Source organism: Diabrotica virgifera, chromosome 5 (genome assembly GCF_917563875.1).
Source record: "Diabrotica virgifera virgifera chromosome 5, PGI_DIABVI_V3a".
In the NCBI taxonomy this organism is placed as follows: domain Eukaryota; kingdom Metazoa; phylum Arthropoda; class Insecta; order Coleoptera; family Chrysomelidae; genus Diabrotica; species Diabrotica virgifera.
This window is the reverse complement of record NC_065447.1, coordinates 92,295,474-92,319,571: the sequence shown is the minus strand read 5'-3', so window position 1 is coordinate 92,319,571 and position 24,098 is coordinate 92,295,474. Positions and strand designations below refer to the sequence as shown.

Here is a 24,098-nt window from a genome sequence, read left to right as displayed (position 1 = left end):
CAGAAAATAGATAGAGTAAATATAATAATATACTGAAAATAGAATGAATTTTTGGGCGCCAGAAGAAGGATAACTAGGTTAACGCTCTTCCAGGTATTCTACGCTGCTATAGAGTATGTTAAATTTGTAGTACAAGTATGTGAAAAGTTATTAAAGATTATTAAATTATAAAATATACTACTAAAAATAAAGGAGTAATAAGAAAAAAAAATCACAATAAATGTATATTTATTGAATGTAACTACTAGATCTTTTTAACAATCTCTGAGTTAGGACAAGTAACTAGTGTGTAACTCTAACATGACAGGAAAAAGTGATACTAGTGAAAGTCAATTACAAAATCATCATACAACTATGATCTAAGAATACTCTTTATAAGGTTAGAAAAACTGACTACGGGTACCTCTAATACAGGAAGTACAACTTACAACTAGGTTAGTAGAACCCTCACCAAATAATAATTGTACGTTTATAATACGTACACCTTAATTAAATACTACCTGATACTATATATAACATATAAATACCTCACTGTGAGTGGGACAGGCACAAGCCTTATTGAATAAATAAACCTACGAGTGGATACACAGATCCTTTTCCTAACTCGTGGTTTATAATAGTAATAATAACAAGTGAAACCAAAAACTAATCTGAGGGATTAGAATCCAGAAGTTCATATGAATTTAATAAATTAAAGTTAAAGTTAAATAAAGTTAATAAGTTAAAGTTAAGTAAAGTTAATAAGTTCAAGTTAAATAAAGTTAATAATTACAATTTTGACTAATATGTGAAGTTAATTTTTAAAAATTTAATTAAACATATACTAAAATAATGGAATGAGTTTAAATAATTATACAAAAGTGGAACACAGCCTAAAAATAATCAAGATAAGAGTACCGACTACTATTATCAGGGAAAATATCTGAGCTCAGAAATTTATACCTTTATAGATTGCAGAGTGTTGGGGAACGCTATCAATTAAATATTATGTTGTAAAGAAAAAAAAAACCTATAAAAAATATAAAGCAGGAAAAATGTGTGTGCAATTGAACTATAAAAAAAAATGTACTAAATATCACAAAACCAGTCTGTCTTTAATAAGAGCACAGTAAATGTTCCCAAACAAACCACTCTTTCCTAATCTTGAAGTTGATGTAATGAGCACCCAAGGGTGCTAACTCTCGCTAGCAGCTGTCCTGCTGGAGGTACAGGAGAGGAAGACCGGTAGAAAGCAGCTGAAGGTACTCAAAACTGTTGGAAAGCAGCTGGAGGTACTCAAAAAAAAGAAAATGTGGAAATAATCCAGGCTGGTCGCCTATTGATTGTTTCTCTCTGTGTGGTCTGGCCTTGGTGTTGTTGTAGGGTGGCTTTAAGATTTCATGGTAGGTGCGGGGTAGAACTCATTGGATATAGTATGCTCTAAAATTCTTCAAATCCACTGCTGCTGGATAACTTCACTATACTTTTATTGTAATATTTAATCAATTTGGAACTGAGAATTAGAGGTGAATAATTGAGTCTAATGACCCCGCACACTACGATTCAGACCGAACACTCGAGAAACAATGGCAATCCAAGGCTCACGTTCACAGCTCAATCCTTCGTACCCCTCTACTAAGCATTGGCTGTCAAAGTGGGGAAACCAATGTTGCCACGTTTTAAATGTGACGTCATCAAGCATTTAAAAATTCTGAGATGGGTTTAAGTTCTATTTGAATAAACATTGAAAGAAAATAATTTTGAAAATAATTAAATAATATTTTGGATAGTTAAATAATATCTTCCCATCAATAATCGATTCTATAAGGGGCGGAACGTCACAAGGTGTATGTTTTCAAGAAACTTTTGATAGTGTGTAAAAAATATTCTGTTATCAGCTAAGTACTTTCGACACATAACGTGTCATCATCAGAGCTTCCTAAAAGGACATATTTCAGATAAGATTTTTTTATATAAAAAATAAGTGAAAAACTTACGTCCTCTTATAAAACCTTCATAGAAGGGCTATTGCTAAACGACACAATAAAAAAACATGTATACTGGGCAAAAGCCACAGATATAGGGTATAATAACCCTTTAAAGTGAATAAAATCACATCTAAATTCTTTTATTAATTAATAAGACAACATGGCTGAGTCAAACCATTTTGGGCCCACGTGAACAGCAGATCAGCTGAGGAAGACTGTCATTTATTAAAATGATAAAGAAGGAACTACACTCTTATGCGACCTCTATGTTCATAAATATTAATTAAAAATTGAAAATGACTAAAAAGCCATGTATAGGTTAAATGAAATTAAAGTTAAGATACTAAATTTTAAAGTTAAATTTTCAAAAAATTTCTATTATTACTATTGAAGTGAAATGTTAACGTGTATATTAAAAGTTATCAAAATTCTTCCAAAAACAAAACTGTTATAGTTTGACCAAGTGTAGAAGAAGTTAGATGAAATCATACCTAGGAGAAATATCATTTGACAAGCTCAGAGTTCGAAAGCTGTTATTAAAAATTAAAAATCTTATTGATTAATTCAGACAAATAACAAATATTTACTTGTTTGCAAATATTTAAACAATGAACGAAAACTCAAGAATACCTAAAAGTAATGTTCAAAAAACTTTCATTATGAACATTACCTTTAGGTATTCTTGAGTTTTCGTTCATTGTTTACATATTTGTAAACAAGTAAATATTTGTTATTTGTCTGAATTAATCAATAAGATTTTTAATTTTTAATAACAGCTTTCGAACTCTGAGCTTGTCAAATGATATTTCTCCTAGGTATGATTTCATCTAACTTCTTCTACACTTGGTCAAACTATAACAGTTTTGTTTTTGGAAGAATTTTGATAACTTTTAATATACACGTTAACATTTCACTTCAATAGTAATAATAGAAATTTTTTGAAAATTTAACTTTAAAATTTAGTATCCTAACTTTAATTTCATTTAACCTATACATGGCTTTTTAGTCATTTTCAATTTTTAATTAATATTTATGAACATAGAGGTCGCATAAGATTGTAGTTCCTTCTTTATCATTTTAATAAATGACAGTCTTCCTCAGCTGATCTGCTGTTCACGTGGGCTCAAAATGGTTTGACTCAGCCATGTTGCCTTATTAATTAATAAAAGAATTTAGATGTGATTTTATTCACTTTAAAGGGTTATTATACCCTATATCTGTGGCTTTTGCCCAGTATACATGTCTTTTTATTGTGTCGTTTAGCAATTGCTCTTCTATGAAGATTTTATAAGAGGACGTAAGTTTTTCACTTATTTTTTATATAAAAAAATCTTATCTTAAATATGTCCTTTTAGGAAGCTCTGATGATGACACGTTATGTGTCGAAAGTACTTAGCTGATAATAAAATATTTTTTACACACTATCAAAAGTTTTTTGAAAACATACACCTGTTTGCCGTTTTAACCTATTTAGAAGTGTGTACAAGTCTTGCAGTCTTTTCCAATTTATTATAAATTGTCTCAATGATCAGTATATTTTTGTGCAGGTTTGTTGTGCCGGTTTAATGTATAATATAATTATGTACGTCCTAGGAGGATATCTATAATAAGATACTTGCTCAATTTTTACATTACCTAAGTATTATTTTATCTCTAATGCTTTCTTAACACTAGAAGCACCAACATTTTTACATACCTAGAAGCACCGGAGCGGTCAAGATGACGGGTTTTAGAATTTTCTATCGCCGGTCGTTTTCCTATCGTGTTTTAATTGAAAAAAAACCTATATTGAGTTAATACGTACTAACAGAAGACATTTAGTTAATTTAAATAAATTATTTAATTATTTAAGCACAATTTGTTTAGTAACAAATTTTTTTAATTTTGCTTGTACAAGACCTATACACAAATTGTTTACATAGGTATATGACTTTCACATGTTTTATTTTAGTTTTAGTTCCCAGTATTACACTTCTTCTTCTTCAGGTGCTATCTCTGCTACGGCAATTATCATAGCTATTTTAATTTTTGAGTCGGTAGCTCTGAATAGTTGTTTTGAGCTACATCCAAACCTCGGCCATGAAATTCGTCTTCTTCCGATGCTTCTTCTGCTATCTACCCCTCCTTGCATTATGAGTCATAGGATGCCATACTTCTCGCTCCGCAACACATGTCCGAGATATTGTAGCTTTTGTCACTGCCTACGTTTATTATTTGATTGAGGTGTTGCATCTCTGATTTGGTTCCGTTGATATTGTCCTGCACTTAGTCAGATGATCTTGTCGCAATTCTTCTGCTAACTGAAGTAGGAAAGTTTGCCGAGATATTTGACAACCAGTAACTTCCTTATACAGAATCAAAGCATTTATTCCTACCATATCTAAGATGTTAAAAAAAGCCTGCAACGGCCATCTTCTTGAAGCTGATTTGGTTGAGCACTGTATGGCCATCTGATCTAAAACGTCTACTCCGTATTTTGTATGGTTGTAGTAGGTAATGGTTTTAGGTTTCTCCTTTTTGTCTATGCCTATTTTAATATTGTTTGAGTATAGAGAATTCAGCGCTAGAACATTTTTGATCAATTTTCTCTGGTACACCTGGTTTCTCTGGTTAGCTCATGTCTTCGTGTATAAAAATTTTTGATTTGTATAATTCCATCTTTTCGTTTTTTATTGACGGAGGAATATCCTTTCTTGCTTGTTTTATTGTTCCAGTACTCCTGGTAGCCTTCTTTCGTAATACTTTTTATGTATCGTGACATTTCTTCCCTTATTCATAAATGGGCCCATTAGACCGCTAATTACATGTTCCCCTAGAGGTTGATTGTCTGGTCGTTGTTCATCTTTCCGTAGGTAAGGAAATCCGTGCGATAAATATTTGAACTAGACATTAGCTGTAAGCCAGAATTTGATTCCAAACTTATCGGGTTTATACGCCATGTACTGGGTGAAGTGACATCTTGCCTTTGTGGGAAAAAGCTGTTCGTCGATAGATACATTTTAGCCAGTTGTAGGTGTAGAAAAATATAATATATATAATATAATATATAATATATTGTTGTAAAATACAGACTGCAGTATATTTTCTCCTCATACACAAATAATATTAAGGTTGTTAAACATTTGTTAAATGTACATATTATTATTATATTATTATCTACACTAAATTTACAGTCAAGATGCAGTAGAAATAAACAAACCAAGACACGTTAAATGCTACTTGGAGCACTCCCAAATTATAATTTACAATGTATAAACTTTGGAAATCATGATTTGGGATTTACAATGTATGTACATTGTAAATTATGATTAGGGAGTGCTCCTAGTAGCATTTAACGTGTCTTGGTTTGTTCATTTCTACTGCATCTTGATTGTAAATTTAGTATAAATAGTTACCTAGCTTACAATTAATATAGTCGCCTGATTAGATTAAAACGTACGAATACTTCCTGTAATTGTTATTTAAGGTTTCTAATCATTTAAGATATTTAGATCGTATTATTATACATCATGCTTTTGTTTGTTTGTTTGGCGTTACAATAAAGATACAAAATAATAATTATGCACTCAACTGGTTTACGTAGCTTGTTGTTAATATCTGTGTTAGCAATTGTTGTTATTACTGCAAAAAGACGGCCAGATTATTGTTTTTGTGATGAAGGATGTTATTGTGCAAAAAGTTGTGTAGAAGGATTCGTAATAAGGTAACCAATACTTGTTTTCCTACATAATTTTATCTACTTAAACTTCAACACCAGTTATGGCTTTGTGCAATGCAATTGAGTCTTTTATTTTAATAAACTTTATCGCTGTTTATTATATCGTTAATTATATTAACGTCCGACCGGTATATTATTTAACAAAAAATGACAGGATTTCTAAGTCAGTTAAGTATGATATAATTCCCTAGGACAATATTTTGAAAAAAAAACGCCCTAGGGTATTAAATTAAAATAACTAGTTAAATCTGTCAAGTTAACAAATAACAACCTAAGTAAAACTATGGTTACCACAATTACGTTACGACTACTGCTGGTAAATGTACGCATTTGAAAACTAATTTATTCAAAATCCATTCAAATTTTGTGCATATAAAGAATATTTAGTCGGACATTAAACGTTGAAGGCACAATGGGTATAATAGTGAAGTCACTGAGGGTTTTCATCTAGGATTTCGTTGAACCTTCATCGATTTTCAGGAAAATTGCTGAGTAGTTAGAGGATACCTCGAGCAACAAAGGTGACATGATGCAAACTTGCGCTTTTACTTTGCTGGTGGAAGCCACCCCTTATCAGAGGTAAAAATTATTTTACCAAAAATGATGCCATAGATCGATATAAGAAACATTTCTAAGCAAATTTTGTTATATAAATTTATTAATATAAATCAATGTTTTTTGAGTCATTGAAGATCTAAAATTTTATTTTTTCGTAAAAAAATGCATGCTTTAAAGCTTTTTTTCACGTATAACTTAAAAACTATAAGCTAATTCTAGTTTATTATAGTTACAAAAAAGTTATTATTACGAAAATTCAAGATAATAAAAAATTAAATACAGTCATTACTTAAAGAACTATACTAGTGTCAAGTCAAATTGAGTTATGGGTAATTGAATGTAAATTTTTTTAGACGAGTACTCAAATCTAAGTATTTAAGCTTAACCCTTAAACGCCCAACCTTTTTTAGGTTCGATGTAGGCCCAAGGGTGGGTAAAAAATGTCCACCTCGAAAATAGCTAATATATTTATTGAGAGTTGTTGAAAATGAATTAAACTTAAGAATCTTATTCTTAATAAACACATCATCTTCTAAAATATTAATATAAACAGTTTACAAACCTTACAACAAAATTACAATGTACATCAAAATTAACATACCAGTAATTCAGATTTGTCGATTTTCTCCATATTCTTTCTTTCAGCCTCCTCATTGGCGGATAATTATGTAGATTATGTAATTATACATCGATAATTATATGGATTATCTTCCTACCAACGAGAAATTATATAGAAACCTTTAGTAACAAGTTTTGCCAAGGGTGTACTTTTTATGCCCATCCATATTTAACTCAAGATGCTGCTTTTATTTTCAAAAATATTGGTAGAACCAAATTAACATTCGATAATGGGCTGTATTTTTAACAATAAATAATTTTTAGAAAAAATTTAAACACGTAATAAATATGTTACAAGGGAATACGCATTAGGTGGACATTTTTTACTCACCCTTGGGCGTTTAAGGGTTAAATAACGGGAAAACAATGCATTTTATAAAATATACCTGTTAAGCATTTGTCAAAGCACTTCGGATTACCTATGAAATAAGGTTCAGCAGAAGTTAATATCATTATAATTAAGCAAGTTATGATGAAAATAAGAGAACCGTTTCGAATTTTTTAGGAAAAAGTGAAAAATAAAACATACGCCATTTCCACAAAACATAAAATTTATAGTAATCCTTACAAAAATTTCTTTATACTAACACAAGTAATGATTTCAACAAATTTGACCGGTTAAGAATGCAAAGTTTTGAAAAAATGACATAATTTTAAAAAATCAGAATTTTTAAAATTATCGTATTTTTTATTTTCTTTTGATACTAACTCCAAAAGTACTCAATATACATAAAAAATTTATGTAAAACCAAATTTTAGTTTTTTCTGTGTCAAATATTTTACCTTCTTTTATTTCTGCAGGATATAAAATAACCGAGATAGAAACGTTTGCATCTTAAATTTTGCTGCGAGAGCCATGTAACCGGGGCCATTTAACCTTTTATTTTTAAAAAAGTAAGGTATCTAAAAGATTAAGTTCAACGTCGTTTAATAGCCATTGCAACTATATTTCAAATGGTTTTTAGTTAATCCTAATATCCTAAAAATTGACGAAGTTATTAAAAAAAGCACTTTTTGGAAACAATTTTAAAAGGTAAATTTTTAAAAATTTTATAGCATAAATAATAACTCTATGAACTTGTTTGAGGACTCAATTGATAGATATTTCCAAGTACTTTGACAAATGTGTAATAAGTTTATGTTACAAAATGCGTCATTTTCCCGTTATTTAAGCTTGAATACTTAGATTTGGGTACTCGCCGAAAAAAATTAATATTCAATTACCTGTAAGTCACTTTCAGTTAACATTAAAAGGTTTTTTGATTAAGGGGTTTATTTCGTTTTTTATTATCTTCAATTTTGGTACCTAATAATAAATTTTTTGTAAAAACTTATAGTTTTTGAGTTATTTATGAAAAATCAACCAAACATGCATTTTTCTCACGAAAATTAAATATTTTGATCTTTAATAACTCAAAAAGTAGTCCAGGAACCGAAGCATTTCACCTCGCAATTTTTACAGAATAGATCGATTTGCTTGAAAATTTGAGGATAAGTAGTGGATAGTTCAAGGATCAAAATCTATATGATGCCGAAAGGCGCTTTTACCATGGGGTCGGTTGCCACCCAATCTTAAGGGTGGAAATTTTTTATTATATTTTGACTGCAAAAGTTGATAAAAACATTCATTCTAAGCAAAAAATGTTCTATACATTTTTTTGATAAAATTAATACTTTTCGATTTATTCGCTATCGAAAGTGTTAGTTTTATATAGAAAAAATCAATGTTTTGCGATATATACTCATTTACCATTCACTCAATTTTTGCGGTAGAAAAATTTTTTTCGAACCAAGTTCTTGGGAATTAAATAACCTACAATTTGATATTAAAACATTTTTTCGTATATCTGATGCTAATCTTTCTATTTTGAAGAAAATTGCATTTTTTACCAAACTACAAAAAGTCGTTATTCGCTTTTAACTCTAGTTTTTTAAAAACTAATCATTCTAAGCCAGTCAAACTTTTAAAATCTATTAATAATACATAAATAAAGAAGAATTAATAAGGCCAATGACTAAAAGCAAAGCTAACTTATATTATTATGCTTCCAACTGGATATCTTTTTATTTTTTTGAAAAAAATATATTGATTTTTTAACCGTAACCTTTTAATTTTTATCTTAGAAAGTTCGTTAAAAAACAAGTTGGTAGGTTTTTACAAGATCTATAAGACTGTTAATACCAGATCCTTTTAAAATCCTCAGTCGCAAAAGGTGGTGACTTTGAAAGGATTGGTAAAGGTGATTTTTGCATGTTATTACAAGTTTTAATTGTCAATAGCTCACTCAATTTTTACCGTAGAGAAAATTTTTGCAAACCAAGTTCTTGGGAGTTAAATACGCTACCATCTTATATTTAAATATTTTTTGCATCTCTGATGATAATCTTTCTATTCTGAAGAAAAAGGCATTTTTTACCAAACTTCAAAAATTCGATATTTGCTTTTGACTCAATTTTTTTAAAAACTAATCATTCTAAACCAGTTAAACATCTAGAACCTATTAATAATGCATAAGTAAAGAAGATGGTCCAAGAGCTGTGAGACATTTTTGAGTAGGTATTTTAGGCAACCTGAAAATTTTTCAGGTGACTCTTCCATGATAGCCTAATACAAAAATGCCGGTCTGGCTGGAGGGTAGCGGTTATTTTCCCCAAAAATCCCCCCCAAAGTTAAAAAAAAGGGTAAAAATTGTTATTACAAAAAATATCATTGACGTGACTTTAAAGTAAATTTAAATATTCAAATATAAAGAAAATAAACAGGCCAGGCGATTTGAGGGCGATTTTAACTCTGCAAGATACTTGCATGGGCGCCCCAGGATTATTTTCAGGGGATGCATCTGAACTTCAGAAGATTTCATCTGAATCTGTACATACTATTAACGAGTATAAAATATACAACTATACATGCAAAGCTATGCACATTCCTTCCGGACAGGGAAGTACAATTATTATTTTGACAGGGTATTTTTTTAATATCAAAAATAAATATTCTAAAAAGACAGAATTTTTTTTGGTGAAATTTTCCAACTGCCATGTGATCAAACAAATTACGCGTACATATAAATGAAAAGCGCTATAGGTAAGGAGCAGTGTGAGAAAGGGCGTATACCGATAGCTGTTTGCGTTCTCTGTTGTACCTGAGCGAGTCCGTTCGCTCTAGAAAAATCACGTGACCTGGCGATCCCATGTTGTTGTGTCTCGAAACGTTAGAGTAATTATTATATATTATAGTTTTTTAAGTAACTTTTTCTTAATTAAAGGAAAATAATACGTACTATACAATAGATTTTGCAAATATGATAGAAAAAACAGATTTATTATTATAAATATATAGGTAGAAAAGTATAAAAGTATAAACTAAATTAATTCTGTGTCCGAATCTTGTACTTCTTCTTCAAATTCCTCATCTGTGCTTAAATATTCACTGTCTTCTTCTTCGTCAGACTCCCCTCGAGACTCAGATTCCTCTTCTACATGATCTGCAAATAGTTGTAATATGTATTTAGAATTAATTAAAAATTAATTAGCGATAATTTAATTGAATTACTACGTATTCTCTGTCCTTTTATACGGAGTCGAAGCCTGGACAATCACGGGCGCATCTGAAGAAAGACTTGCCATTGTTGAGATGTGCTGTTATTGAATAATGTAAAAAATATCATGAACACAACACGTAACAAACACGGAAACATTAAGAAAGATGAAAAAGGCAAAAGAAATACTCAACACTATAAAGGAAAGAAAGATGAGCCAAAATAAATATTCATTCTCTTCTTCTTCGTCAGACTCCCCTCGAGACTCAGATTCCTCTTCTACCTGATCTGTAAATAGTTGTAAATATGTATTTAGAATTAATTAAAAATTAATGTATAACTAATACTTAATACTTTTCCTTATATTATAAATTACATCATGTTTTTTATTTCTTAGTATATGACCAAAGTAGCTCATTTTTCCTTCCTTCATAGTGTTAAGTATTTTTTTGACTTTTTATCCTTATTAATGTTTCCGTGTTTGTTACGTTTTGCGTCCATGATATTTTTTACATTATTCGATAACACCACATCTCAACAATGGCAAGTCTTTTTTCAGATGCGCCCGTGATTCTCCAGGCTTCGACTCCGTATAAAAGGACAGAGAATACGTAGCAACTCAATTAATCAATCACTAATTAATTTTTAATTAATTCTAAATACATATTACAACTATTTGCAGATCATGTAGAAGAGGAATCTGAGTCTCAAGGGGAGTCTGACGAAGAAGAAGACAGTGAATATTTAAGCTCAGATGAGGAGTTTGAAGAAGAAGTACAAGATTCGGACACAGAATCAATTTAGTTTATACTTTTATACTTTTCTACCTATATCTTTATAATAATAAATCTGTCTTTTTCTATTATATTTGCAAAATCTATTGTATAGTACGTATTATTTTCCTTTAATTAAGAAAAAGTTAAAGTAAACACAATCTATCTATCGCCCGTCGGCAAATTCAAACAAAAATATAACTCCAGACCATCTTTGACCACCTTTAGTCCAGACAAATTAATATATGTATTTAATATATTCTTACCACCAAAAATGAGATGTTTTAATCAAATATTGCTTCAAATATAATCTGCAGAATAATTTTGAATCACGTTCCGCTAATGAACTTGCTTTTTTGTCCTTAAAAGTAGAAAAAAGTTTCAATTCTATTGCTTAATATTTCATCTAAATATAATCGTCTAACAATTTTAACTGTACTAATGCCCAAGTATACATTTTCAAGTGTTAAACTTGATTGATTTACAATGAGTAACCCGGTTGTAAAAATACCGGCGTGTGCTTAATCAAAGGGACATTGATTTACTCGAATTTCATAACAATACAAATGTTATCTGTTTGAATTTGCCGACGGGCGAAATATCTATGGACCCGACTTTACTTAAAAAACTATAATATATAATAATTACTCTGACGTTTCGAAGCACAACAACATGGGATCGCCAGGTCACGTGATTTTTCTCGAGCGAACGGACTCGCTCAGGTACAACAGAGGACGCAAACAGCTATCGGTATACGCTCTTTCTCACACTCCTGTTTACCTATAGCGCTTTTCATTTATATGCACGCGTAATTTGTTCGATCACATGGCAGTTGGAAAATTTCACCAAAAAAAACCTGTCTTTGTAGAATATTTATTTTTAATATTAAAAAATACCCTGTCAAAATAATAATTGTACTTCCCTGTCCTGAAGGAATGTACATAGCTTTGCATGTATAGTTGTATATTTTATACTCGTTAATAGTATGTACAGATTCAGATGAAATCTTCTGAAGTTCAGATGCATCCCCTGAAAATAATCCTGGGGCGCCCATGCAAGTATCTTGCAGAGTTAAAATCGCCCTCAAATCGCCTGGCCTGTTTATTTTCTTTATATTTGAATATTTAAATTTACTTTAAAGTCACGTTAATGATATTTTTTGTAATAACAATTTTTACCCTTTTTTTAACTTTGGGGGGGATTTTTGGGGAAAATAACCGCTACCCTCCAGCCAGACCGGCATTTTTGTATTAGGCTATCATGGAAGAGTCACCTGAAAAATTTTCAGGTTGCCTAAAATACCTACTCAAAAATGTCTCACAGCTCTTATACTAAGAGGAAATAAGGTCAATGACTAATTTTAATCAGGGTGGTGATTAGGGATTTGCTTTCGATCACTTTTTCGCTGAAAAATATAGGGTCTGATATTCTTTTCATTATAAGCCACCTAATCTTTGAGCTAAAGACTTTTTTTTTATTTGTGAAGATAGATATTTTTAAATGCTTTAAATTAGTTTAAACAAGTGATCCTCGAAAAATGCATAGTTTTCCCGTCTTTTGACTTTGAAACTACAGTATTTAGCATTTGCTGAAGAAGACCTAACATATAATAAAGTATAGCTCGACTACTATTGGTCTTAAAGAAAATTTAAAAACACGGTTTTGTTGATTTTTTCAAAAGGTACATTTTTTTAAGCAAAGTGGTTTTGATAAAACAAAAACTTTTTGAGTTATTTGCAGAAAACTGATTAAAAACATTAATTTTTTTAACATAAAACTAACACTTTCGATAGCGAATAAATAGAAAACTATTAATTTTATCAAAAAAATGTATAGAACATTTTTTGCTTAGAATGAATGCTTTTACCAAATTTTGTGGTCAAAATATAATAAAAAATTTTCACCCCCGACATGGGGTGACAACCACCCCCATGGTAAAAGCGCCTTTTGGCATCATATAGATTTTGATCCTTGGACTATCCACTACTTATTCTCAAATTTTCAAGGAAATCTATCCATTCTGTAAAAATTGCGAGGTTTTGACCTATTTTAAGCTTCATTACTTGGACTAAAGTATATAAAACAAATTTTGCTTAAAATTTGACCCTCTATCGAATTATCGGATTATTTTTAATAAAATAATTTTCACCCTCGAGAAGGGGTGGCACCCACCCCCAAGGTAAGAGCGCAAGTTAACACCTTTCTTCCTTGAGAAATCCTATAACCACTCACCAATTTTCATGCAAATCGATAAAGGTTCAACGCAATCGGGGGTAACAGCACATATCCACCTTCAGTGACTACACTATTATAGATAATAACGTTTTCTGTCAACGTATATCCCTCGATATATACACCATTGACCTCAAGCGCTATTATCCTTATTAAACCCTTGGTACCTTAATAACTATTTAATTATATGGTTGTAAATTAAATAACATAATATGACATGACATGTATAACGTATAGATAGTTACAAACTATCTTCTTCTTCTTAAAGTGCCTATCCGTTCCGGATGTTGGCGATCATCATGGCTATCTTGACTTTGTTTACCGCAGCGCGGAACAGTTCAGTGGTAGTCGTGTTATACCACTTACGTAAATTTTGAAGCCAGGAAATGCGTGTTCTTCCCGGTTCCCTTTTACCATTTACCTTCCCTTGGAGAATCAGTTGGAGGAGGCCGTAACGTTCTTGGTTTCTCATTACGTGTCCTAGATATTCTAATTTTTTTGTTTTTATGGCTATCAGAATTTCACACTCCTTCCCCATTCTACGCAGGTTCCCCGTCACAAACTATAAGTTTTTAATACTACTAGTTTTTTGTCCTCTTTCATCGTCATCTGCCAACATTTAAATCCATACGTCAATATTAGTTCTACATCCGACTTGACAGATTGTGATTTTTATTCGTAAACTAATTTTAGGAGTCTCCAATAATGAGTATAGTGTTTGTACATAATTTCGGCCCTGTTGTATTTTCTCTGAATTATTATTTTATTGCAGTGCGATTATAACAAGTAAGATACATATTTTTAAGAAGGATATACAATATGTTCCTGTAAGTCGGACCATATGGAAAATTTTTTATTGTTAATTTTACGAAAAAAAGTTATTCTTCATAACAAGTTCTGCATGGTATAAAACCTAAGATTCAACCATCTGATATCAAATTTTATGAATATTACACGACGTATGTCAAAAAATATGAATTTTGGTTAAGAGTAAAGTGGCTTTATTTTGTTTGGAATTAAGGACTACATTCTAATATGCAATTACATCCTTTTAATTGAAAAAAAAATCGAAATGTTTTAAATTATGTGTTTTTTTGTTTATTTAAATAATATGGAATATTATTTTCAGTTATTTTAATTATGATAACTGTTACCTATATTATAAATTTTACGAAAAAAAGTTATTCTTCATAAAAAGTTATGCGTGGTCTAAAATTTCAAATACGATCATCTTATATCAAATTTCATAAATAGTACACGAGATATGTCAAAAAAGACGAATTTCGATCTGGACCTACCTTTAAATGGTAAAATACCTTTATAGTTCAAAAAATTTCAAATAGAAGGATATAATTACATATAAAAACATAGTTTTTAATTATTCTAAACAACTTTTCATAATCACAATTTTGGATGGTGTGAGAAATAAAGGTATATGCTTTACTCTTGAGCGAAATCCATATTTTTTCACATACCTACCTCGTAAAAAATTAATAAAATATTATATAAGATGGATGTATTAGCCCTATCAAAGAACAATCTGACCCCAAAAAAAATAAAGGAAGGATGAAAATTTGGGAATAGGTAGTTGAAATTGTCTATTAATATATAAGAAAAAGTTTACAATTGTACATCCCCTCCATTTTTCAAAAATGGAGGGGAGTACCCCCTCTCTAAGGTGAAAAATATACATTCGAAATAAGTCCGGAATTGGATAAAATGACTAATTCCAAGCAACTTTTGTTCTATAGAGTTTTTTCCCTAAGTCAATACTTTTCGAGTCATTTTCAAGTGAATATGTTCCTTTTTAACAGAAAAAAACATGTTTTTGGATGGTTTTTCGGAGATAATTCAAAAAGTAAGTATTTCAGCGAAAAAAATATTCTTAGCAAAAATATAGCTTATAAAAAACTGAAAAAACTGGTGTGTGCTTGAGGTCGGTAGACCACTAGAAGCAGAGTTGTAGCTAATGAAAAATAGGTTCTTTTTCATCAAATTCCAAATCGAATATTTCAATGTGAAATAACCCAAAAACGGAGCAATTTTCGGGGAAAATTCATTTGAACTTTTTTAAAGTAGTTAAAAAAGGTTTATTTTTGTTAAAAAAAAAACTTATAACATTAAAAGTAAGTGACTTACGCTCAAAATATTGTTGGTCCCTTTTATTTCTTGGTAAAAAAATCGCGAAAATCACCTCCTAATTAGCATCACAAATAAATTTTATCTTTACCACTTGCGTATGTATTATTTCATCGGTTTCACAAGTTTCATCGGTTCAAAGTGCTTATCTTTGAAAAAGCTGAAGTTAAAATGGCTTGAATGAGTAACTAATCACGAGTTTAGGCAAATTTTGAACATCCATAACATAACCAACTTTTGTCTAACAAGAAAACAAAAAAGAAAAAATATTCAGAAAAGCAAAATGTACATTTTATTACTCTTTAAGATTTTTGGTATTATAATTTTTAAGTTAATTCCATGAACAATTCCATTTTTTTTTTCAAAATTAAAAAAAAATGTTTTATTTTAAACCCAATTTTTTCTAAAATGAGCACTTTGAACCAAGGAAACTTATAGATAATATAAATAATACATAAGTAAAGTAACTTGTGAAGCGGTAACGATTAATTTTATTTGGGAAGCGAATTACGGGGTGATTTTCTCGATTTTTGTACAAAAAATAAAAGTAACCAACAATACTTTGAGCGTAACTCATTTAATTTTAATGTTACAAGTTTTTTTAAACAACAAAAATAAACTTTTTTTAAACATTTTAAAAAAGGTATAATGAATTTTCCCCGAAAAGTGCTGTTTTTTGGTTATTTCACATTGAAATATTCGATTTGGAATTTGACGAAAAAGAACCTTCTTTTCATTAGCTACAACTCTGCTTCTACTAGGTCTATAGACCTCACGCGTACACCATTTTTTAAATTTTTTATAAGCTATATTTTCACTAAGAATATTTTTTTGCAAGAATACTTACTTTTTGAGTTATCTGCGAAAAAACGTCCAAAAACAGGATTTTTTTGTTGTTAAAAATTAACGTATTCACAATAGAGTATATAACGTATAGAACAAAAGTTGCTTAGAATTAGTCATTTTATCCAATTCCATTATTCCAATTTTTGTAAAATGGAGGGGATGTAGAATTGTAAACTTTTTTTTTATATAATAATAGACAATTTCAACTACCTATTCCCAAATTTTCATCCTTTCTTTATTTTTTTGGAGGTTTGCGTAAAATTTTGTGTTCCCTGATCGGGCTATATGTATATTAGGTTTTATAGCATGCAAAAAATTTTATACAGAATAACTTTTTTTCGTAAAATGGATAATAAAAGAGTTAGCACAATGGAAATATGTAATTGAAAATAATGTTGGTCGTCCATAATTTAAGAAAAATTTTTATTTGTTTTTCAATTAGAAGGAAGTAAATCCGTATTAGAATATATTTCCTAATTTCAAATAACTATTCATAATATCAATTCTGAATATTGTGAAAAATAAAGCTACTTCACTCTTGAGCTAAATTCGTATTTATTGACATGCTTCGTATACTATTCATAAAATTTGATATCTGACCATTGAATCTTAGGTTTTATTCCTTGCAGAACTTTGTGTGAAGAATAACTTTTTCCGTAAAATTAATAATAAAAAAGTTTTCCATTAGGTTCCAACTTACAGGGACATATTTTGTAAGTACATAAATACATACCATATTTTTTGTAGGTCGGAAAAGTTTGATTTATGTCCAAAGGACGTATTTTGCTGTGTCAACCTACATTATCCTCTACCAAAATACCTGGATCTTGACCCAGTTCAATTGATTGATTACAAAAACAATGTGGTTTTGGTAGCTAAAGATGTGGAAAAAGAACTCAACGAGAAGCTGTCTAAGTTCCAAGAATATCATTTGTTACCATAAATAATATGACATTCTACATTTTATCTGCAATGTAAGCACTAATCATTTCCAATAAAAAATATTTAATGTAAAAAAGTTTCTTACTGGTTAATTTCCTAATATGTATATTTATATTTGTTTACTACATAATTTTTTTAGGCGTAGTTGGTATTCGACATTATTTATTTTGAAAATTTTTGCTTACTTAGAAATCCAATGAAATATATATATTTCAGGTCATGTTGATAACAATAACCAATTAGAGCAACATTGCACTGATAACAGATTCCATCTGCTGTTTTCACTTCGTTGCTACAGATAGGTACGCATGAATGTAAATTTTGACGTTTCACATAAACTAATATAAATTCAACATATCAAAAGCAAAAAATTTTCTTCCTAATAACTTTGAACATTAATAAATCCTCAAAAATTGAATAGCAGATTTCTTAAGCTTGTTGCTTATTGTAATTAGACCTCCGCCTACGGCGTCAGTCTGTTTCCAAGCAACAAGCTTTTGAAACCTGTTATTAAATTTAATGTCCGACTGGTATATTATTTGAAAAATAATGACATGATTTAGTAGTTAAGTATGATATAATGCTCTAGGGCAGTGGACGGCAAAGTGCGGCTCCGGAGCTGCATGTGGCTCTTTGGCTCCTTAGATGCGGCTCTGGCACACATATTATTTTATATCAGTGGATACAATAATATTTTCATTTAAAAAAACTTTATAGGAAAAATATTACCTACATCTTTAAGCATTTGTCAAAATCTTTTTAACGCTACGATAACCGAGTTGATATTTTCTCCTTTTAAAATTGGCATTAATAGTGTGAATACAATTTTCTGGATTTAACCCGGCACCTGCCACGTGGCTTTGCAAGGCGCCAACTGCCACGTGGGGTGCTCACAGCACCACTTAAAAATTTTCTGTGATCTACTTGTTTAAAAAACAAAATAATGTGTTGAGTAACACAAGAACATAAATAAATATGTTTTATTAACTTATTAGCCACTAATATGTTATAAAAGTTAAAAAATAAAATGAAAAAGGTGTTATAAGCAAATTAGCAAGTACCAAGCCATAATAAATGAAGTCAAGTAAAATATCTAAAAAAATTAAGATTCAGTGAGTATAGAGTCTATATTAATAATTTAAATCAGTTATTTCAATAAACAATGTAAATTTGACCTGTTTATCAAAAATACAAAAAAAAATTTAAGACATAAAGTGCCAGATGATGACACCCCAATTCGACTTTAGAGCTATAAATTCAGAATGACACTAAATAACCACTTCAAACACTAACACATATATGCTATATAATATTATAGAAAGCTATTATGACGCACAGCTCGGTTACCAAACTTGAAATACCAAATATTTGATAAAAATGTGTTATGGGGTGCTGGTAGCACCCCACGTGGCAGGTGCCGGGTTAAGAACAAGGAGGTATGGCGCAATATATTCCAACGTCTTTGTGTTGAACTGGAAATATTGGAGAAGAAAAAATTGTTCACAATACAAGTGGCCTGCTTTGAATCACCTGGAGAAGGAAGACTTGATCATTTGCAACGCTTGGAATAGTACTCCTGATTCTTATGTTCACCTGAAAAAGCTCACGTTTGCTGTTCTTTCCCTTTTCAGTTCTACATAATCAATATTAAAAAATGAATATTGTGCCAAAATTTTTTTAAAAAATACAGTGTTGTAGGAAATAAAACCGTACAAAACGAAAAAAAAAAAAAAAATAGAAGTCTCTACGATGATTATGTAGAAACGAAGATATCGCCAAAAAACGAAAAAAACACGTTTTAATTTTTGGGGGTTGTGGATATGACTAGGGGTTTAAAAATTTTTTTGGTCCAATACTTTTTGATGTAGAACATGTGATTTCTTTTATTTTTGGAATATCGCTGGGAGCATTTTTCACTATCTTAATCGACTAGACCCTTTAGTTTTATTTAGTGTAGTAAAGTTTGCTGAACAAGCAGATTTGGCTCCCAATTTTTTTTTAAATTGTTATAATGTTCGTATTTAGCTCTTTGGCTAAACAGTTTGCCGACCACTGCTCTAGACTCTAGGGCGTTATTGTGAAAAAACGCCCTAGGGTACTAAATTTAAATAACTAATTAAATACTGTTAAGTTGACAAATAACAACCTAAGTAAAACTATGGTGACCACAATTACGTTACAACTATTGCTGGTAAATGTACTTATTTGAAAATTAATTAATTCAAAATTCATTCAAATTTTTGCATATAAGGAATACTTTAGTCGGACATTAAACGTTGAAGGCCCCACGGGTATTACAGATAATAACGCTTTCGGTCAACTTATATCCCTCGGTACAAAGGCCCTCGGTATATACACCATTGACCTCAAGCGTTATTATCCTTATAATAACCCTTGGTACCTGAATAACTATTTTCGCACAATTATCAATGTCCTCGGGTTATTACTACTGATAAGAAGCTTTGCATTATAGTAAGAGCTTCCAAATATTTTGAGTGGAAGCCTATTCCAAGTTTGCTCCAAAAATATTTCTTTGCTTCAAACAAAATGTTTGAAACACATATTTTGATTATAGTAATTTGATATTTCGCAATCAGGATATCTTATACCAGATATACCAATCCTTCTAGTGAATGATTTATATATTATCAGCTTGCTCATATGTTTAACTTTTATAATCTGTTTTATCTTCGGTATAGGTTTAATTTTACTTAAGGATGGATGAGTACGTTTAATGTTATAGTTTGTGTTGAATGGTTAGGTTCAACACTTACAAAAAATAATGATAGCGTATTATCATGTCGTGATATTTTAAATTGACTTTTAAAAATATCTATCTAATCAGCCCTAAACATCCATCCTTGGATATAGGCCTCCTCTTTCTTCTTCCATGCCTCTCTATCTTGGGCAATTTGCATCCATTTTGACCCAGTGTGTTTCTTCAGGTCATCTGACCATCGCATCTGTGGCCTTCCCCTTTTTCGTTTGTGGTTCCATGGTCTCCAATGTATTACCATCTTAGTCCATCTTTCATCCTTCTGCCGTAGGGTGTGTCCGGCAAACTTCCATTTAAGCTTTGCTACTTGGGTAGAGACGTCTTTCACTTTTGTTTTGTTACGGATCCATTCGTTTCTTTTCCTGTCTGATAATTTAAGGTTCAGCATTTGTCTTTCCATGGCTCTTTCTGTCTTTGCTATTTTTTCCATATTCTCTTTTGTAAACGTCCATGTCTGAGAGCCATATATTAAAACAGGGAGTATACATTGATTGAAGACTTTTGTTTTTAGGTATTGCGGGTATTTTCTGTTCTTTAGAATATAAGACAATTTTCCGAATGATGCCCAGGCCAACCTTACTCTTCTCTTTATTTCTTCGGTCTGATTTTCTCTATTTAATCTAGTGATTTGTCCTAGATATATATATTCTTTTACTTGTTCTATTCTTGTTTGTGCCACTGTAATTACTAGTTCTTCTTGTTGATTGGTCATGGTTTTTGTTTTACTGTAATTCATCTTCAGTCCTATCTTTGTCGATTCTCTATCTAGTTCTTCCATCATTCTTTGTAATTCTTCACTTCTTTCTGCTATTAATACAATATCATCAGGATATCGTAAGTGATTCAGATATTGCCCGTTTATGTTTATACCCAAACCATCCCAGTGCAGTTGTTTGAACACATCTTCTAGCGCTTGGTTGAATAGCTTGGGCGAGATGGTATCTCCTTGTCTTACTCCTCGGTTTATTTTAATAGGCTCCCTTTGTTTCATTAGATTGATAGTTGTTGTTGCCTTATCATATATATTTGTAATTAAGTCGGTATATCTGTAGTGTATTCTGCTGTTTTGTAGGGAATTCTTTACTGCCCAGTGTTCCACACTATCAAATGCTTTTTCGAAGTCAATAAATGCCATATATAGCGGGATATGATATTCGTTAGCTTTTTCGATTAATATCTTCATCGTTAAAAGTTGGTCACTTGTACTGAAGCTTTTTCTAAATCCGGCTTGTTCTCTTGCCTGGTATCCATCTAATTTAGTTGTTAATCTGTTTGTTAATATCTTGGTTAATAGTTTGTACATCACATTTAGTAAAGTTATGGGTCTGTAATTCTTTAGATTCTTTTTATCTCCTTTCTTAAATAGTAACAATGTTACTGCTTCGTTCCAAGTGTTGGGTATTTGTTTTGTCATTAATATTTTATTCATAAGTGTGTACAAAACTTCTCTAGTTGTTTTCCCACCATTTTTTAGAATTTCTACAGTTATCCGGTCTTTTCCTGGCGATTTATTATTCTTCATCTCCTTGAGTGCTCTTTTTATCTCATTCTTACTGATTTCTGGTTGTAAGTCGGAATTGACATTTTTTATTTTTATTTGTAATTGCTTAAGGATTTCTTGTGTTGGTTTCTCTTTTGTATTGTAGAGGTTTTTATAATATTCTTGTGTTATTTGTATAATTTCTTCTATATTATTGGTCTCTATGCCTTCTTTGTTCTTTATACTATTAATCTGTTGCTTCCAAGCTGTGGTTTTAAGCACTTCATATTTTTATTCTGTTCAATGGTTTCTTCTATTTTTTCTTCCTGTACTCTCCTTTGACTTTCCTTGATGTTCCTTCTGATACCTTTGCTTACCTCTTTGTAATCTACTGTGTTTCTCTTATCTTGTTCTATTAATGTTTTTCTTTTGCTCATGAGGTTTTTTGTTTCCTGGGATATATAATTTTCCTTTTTTATTCTTGTTTGTGCTACCTCTTTTCCCGCCTTTGCTAATGTATCGGTTAATAGCTGATTTATATCATCGATATTTTTGTTTTCCAAATCTCTAGTGGCCGGTATACTTTCCCTTATTTTTTGTTTATATTCCTCTTTTGCTTTCTTAAGTTTTCCCATATCTAGTTTCGATCTATTTTCCATTTTCTTTTTTGTTTCGAATTGGCTATTAATGCTGAGTTTGGCTCTGACCAGTCTATGATCACTACCGGTTGAGAAACGATTCAGCACTGTAACATCTTTGATGATGGCTTTTTCTGTTGTAAGGATGTAATCTATTTCGTTTTTAGTATTGCCGTTGGGACTTATCCATGTCCATTTTCTTTGCGGTTTTTTGTTAAAAAACGAGTTCATAGCAAAAAGTTGTCTTTCCTCCAAATAGTTCATTAATGTATGTCCTCTATTATTTCTTTCGCCTTATCCATATTGTCCTATTCTGTGTTCGTCTTCGTCTATTCTTACCCTTAATTTGGCATTGAAGTCTCCAATTATTAGCGTCAATTCAGTTTTCTTTTCTTCCACAGCGAATGTTATTTCTTCGTAGAAGTTTTCAATATCTTCAACTTTATATGTGCTTGTTGGTGCGTATACCTGTATAATTTTCAACGACGTTCTTTTTAATTTAAGCATAATGTAGGCTACTCTGTCTGATATACCCTTGGTGGATTGTATGTATCTAACGATTCTCTTGTTTATTATAAAACCAACTCCGTTGTTGGTGTTATCTTCATTACCTTTGTAGTAAAGCATGTTTCCCGAGTTTAATAATATTTTTTGTTCTCCTTTTCTTCTTATCTCTGACAGACCGATGACATCCCATTGTATATGAGTTAGTTCTTCTTCTAATTCGTGGAGTTTAGTGTCTTCATTCATGGATCTGATGTTATATGTACCTACGTTTAGTTTAGTCGAATGTTTGCTTCCCCCAGAATCCTTGAGGCGGACCGGTTTGTCGGTGTGGGACTGTGAGTTGTTATCTCTACCCACCTGGGGTAATATTCCGTTTGTTTTGTGATTCGACATGTTTTTCTTTGAAGAGGGTTTTTTGACATTAAAACGCCACGCTTGTCAGGCGGGTTGGCGAGTTTTCATTCAGCCGCCCATTCTGGGTCAGACGCTGTTGTCAGCCGCTCATTCTGAATCAGACGCTGCGCTGTTTTGATTCCATACAAACCCTAAAATCAAGGGGTTGCCAGGTCCGCCATCCATACCGTACCGAAGGTGTTCTTCTCCGCCATGGCTGCCGTTGTGGACTTCATCCGTAACCCTGGACAAGGGACCCTAAACAGGTACTAGTTTCCCGGGTCAGGAAACCCCTGGAATCTACGGAGGGCAGGAATTGATTCATTTTCTCTGGTAGGACTATCCAAAGGAGTTCCTATCCGCTACCCGTTTAAAAATATAACAGTAACAAAACATAAACATACGCTAAGGAAAGATCAAAATAATTTAACCAGACAGGTACTCGAAAATTAATTAGACTGACAACCAGAAAAAGAAGAGGAGGAAGACCGGAGCAAGCAATTTCGAGAGAATAAAAGAGAAGAGAGTGTGCTGATCCAGTTAATCAACCATCTTTCACTTTTATCTAACGAACTCATATGTTGAAAATATTCAAATTCGTTTTATCTCCTCTCAGATTTTATTTAGTAGGTACGTAAAATGTCATGACTCCGTCACTTTTACCAATACTTCTTCTTCTTCTTCGTGTGCCTTGCTTGTTTTTAAGCCATGGCTGTCGTCGTATTTCATTATATGAAACAACTTCTCGACCATTCAACCAGTCCCTTGTCTAATGTTACGCAGACAGTTCAGTTGTTTTCTTCCAACAAAGCGTTTTCTTTCGAATTTGCCCTAAATTATCAACTGGAGTAAGCGATATTTAGGTCTTCTTATTATATGATCGAAGTATTGAACCTTTCTCATTTTTATGACGTTGATAAATTCTCGCTTTTTGGGCATGGTCTCCAGCACACGTTAGTTGGATATGTGTGCTGT

General features: G+C 31.2%; 2 protein-coding genes across 2 annotated transcripts in view; one reads left to right on the top strand and one right to left on the bottom strand.

Moving 5' to 3' along the window:
- Nucleotides 1-24,098, bottom strand: part of LOC114339971 (uncharacterized) — a 1,137,809-nt gene that overhangs the window by 251,004 nt on the left and 862,707 nt on the right. The window lies entirely within an intron of this gene.
- On the top strand, nt 5,422-17,405 carry LOC114326227 (uncharacterized). The gene is made up of 2 exons (XM_028274527.2): nt 5,422-5,670; nt 17,135-17,405. The coding sequence occupies exons 1-2, from the start codon at nt 5,528-5,530 to the stop codon at nt 17,328-17,330; spliced, it is 339 nt and encodes a 112-aa protein (XP_028130328.1). The 5' UTR covers nt 5,422-5,527; the 3' UTR covers nt 17,331-17,405.

Bases quoted from the DNA above. Each gene is read 5' to 3' on its own strand.
- LOC114326227 (XM_028274527.2), top strand. From the start codon at position 5,528: ATGCACTCAACTGGTTTACGTAGCTTGTTGTTAATATCTGTGTTAGCA. The intron at 5,671-17,134 runs GTAACCAATACT...TATTTTTTGTAG, and splicing joins GTAGAAGGATTCGTAATAAG to GTCGGAAAAGTTTGATTTAT.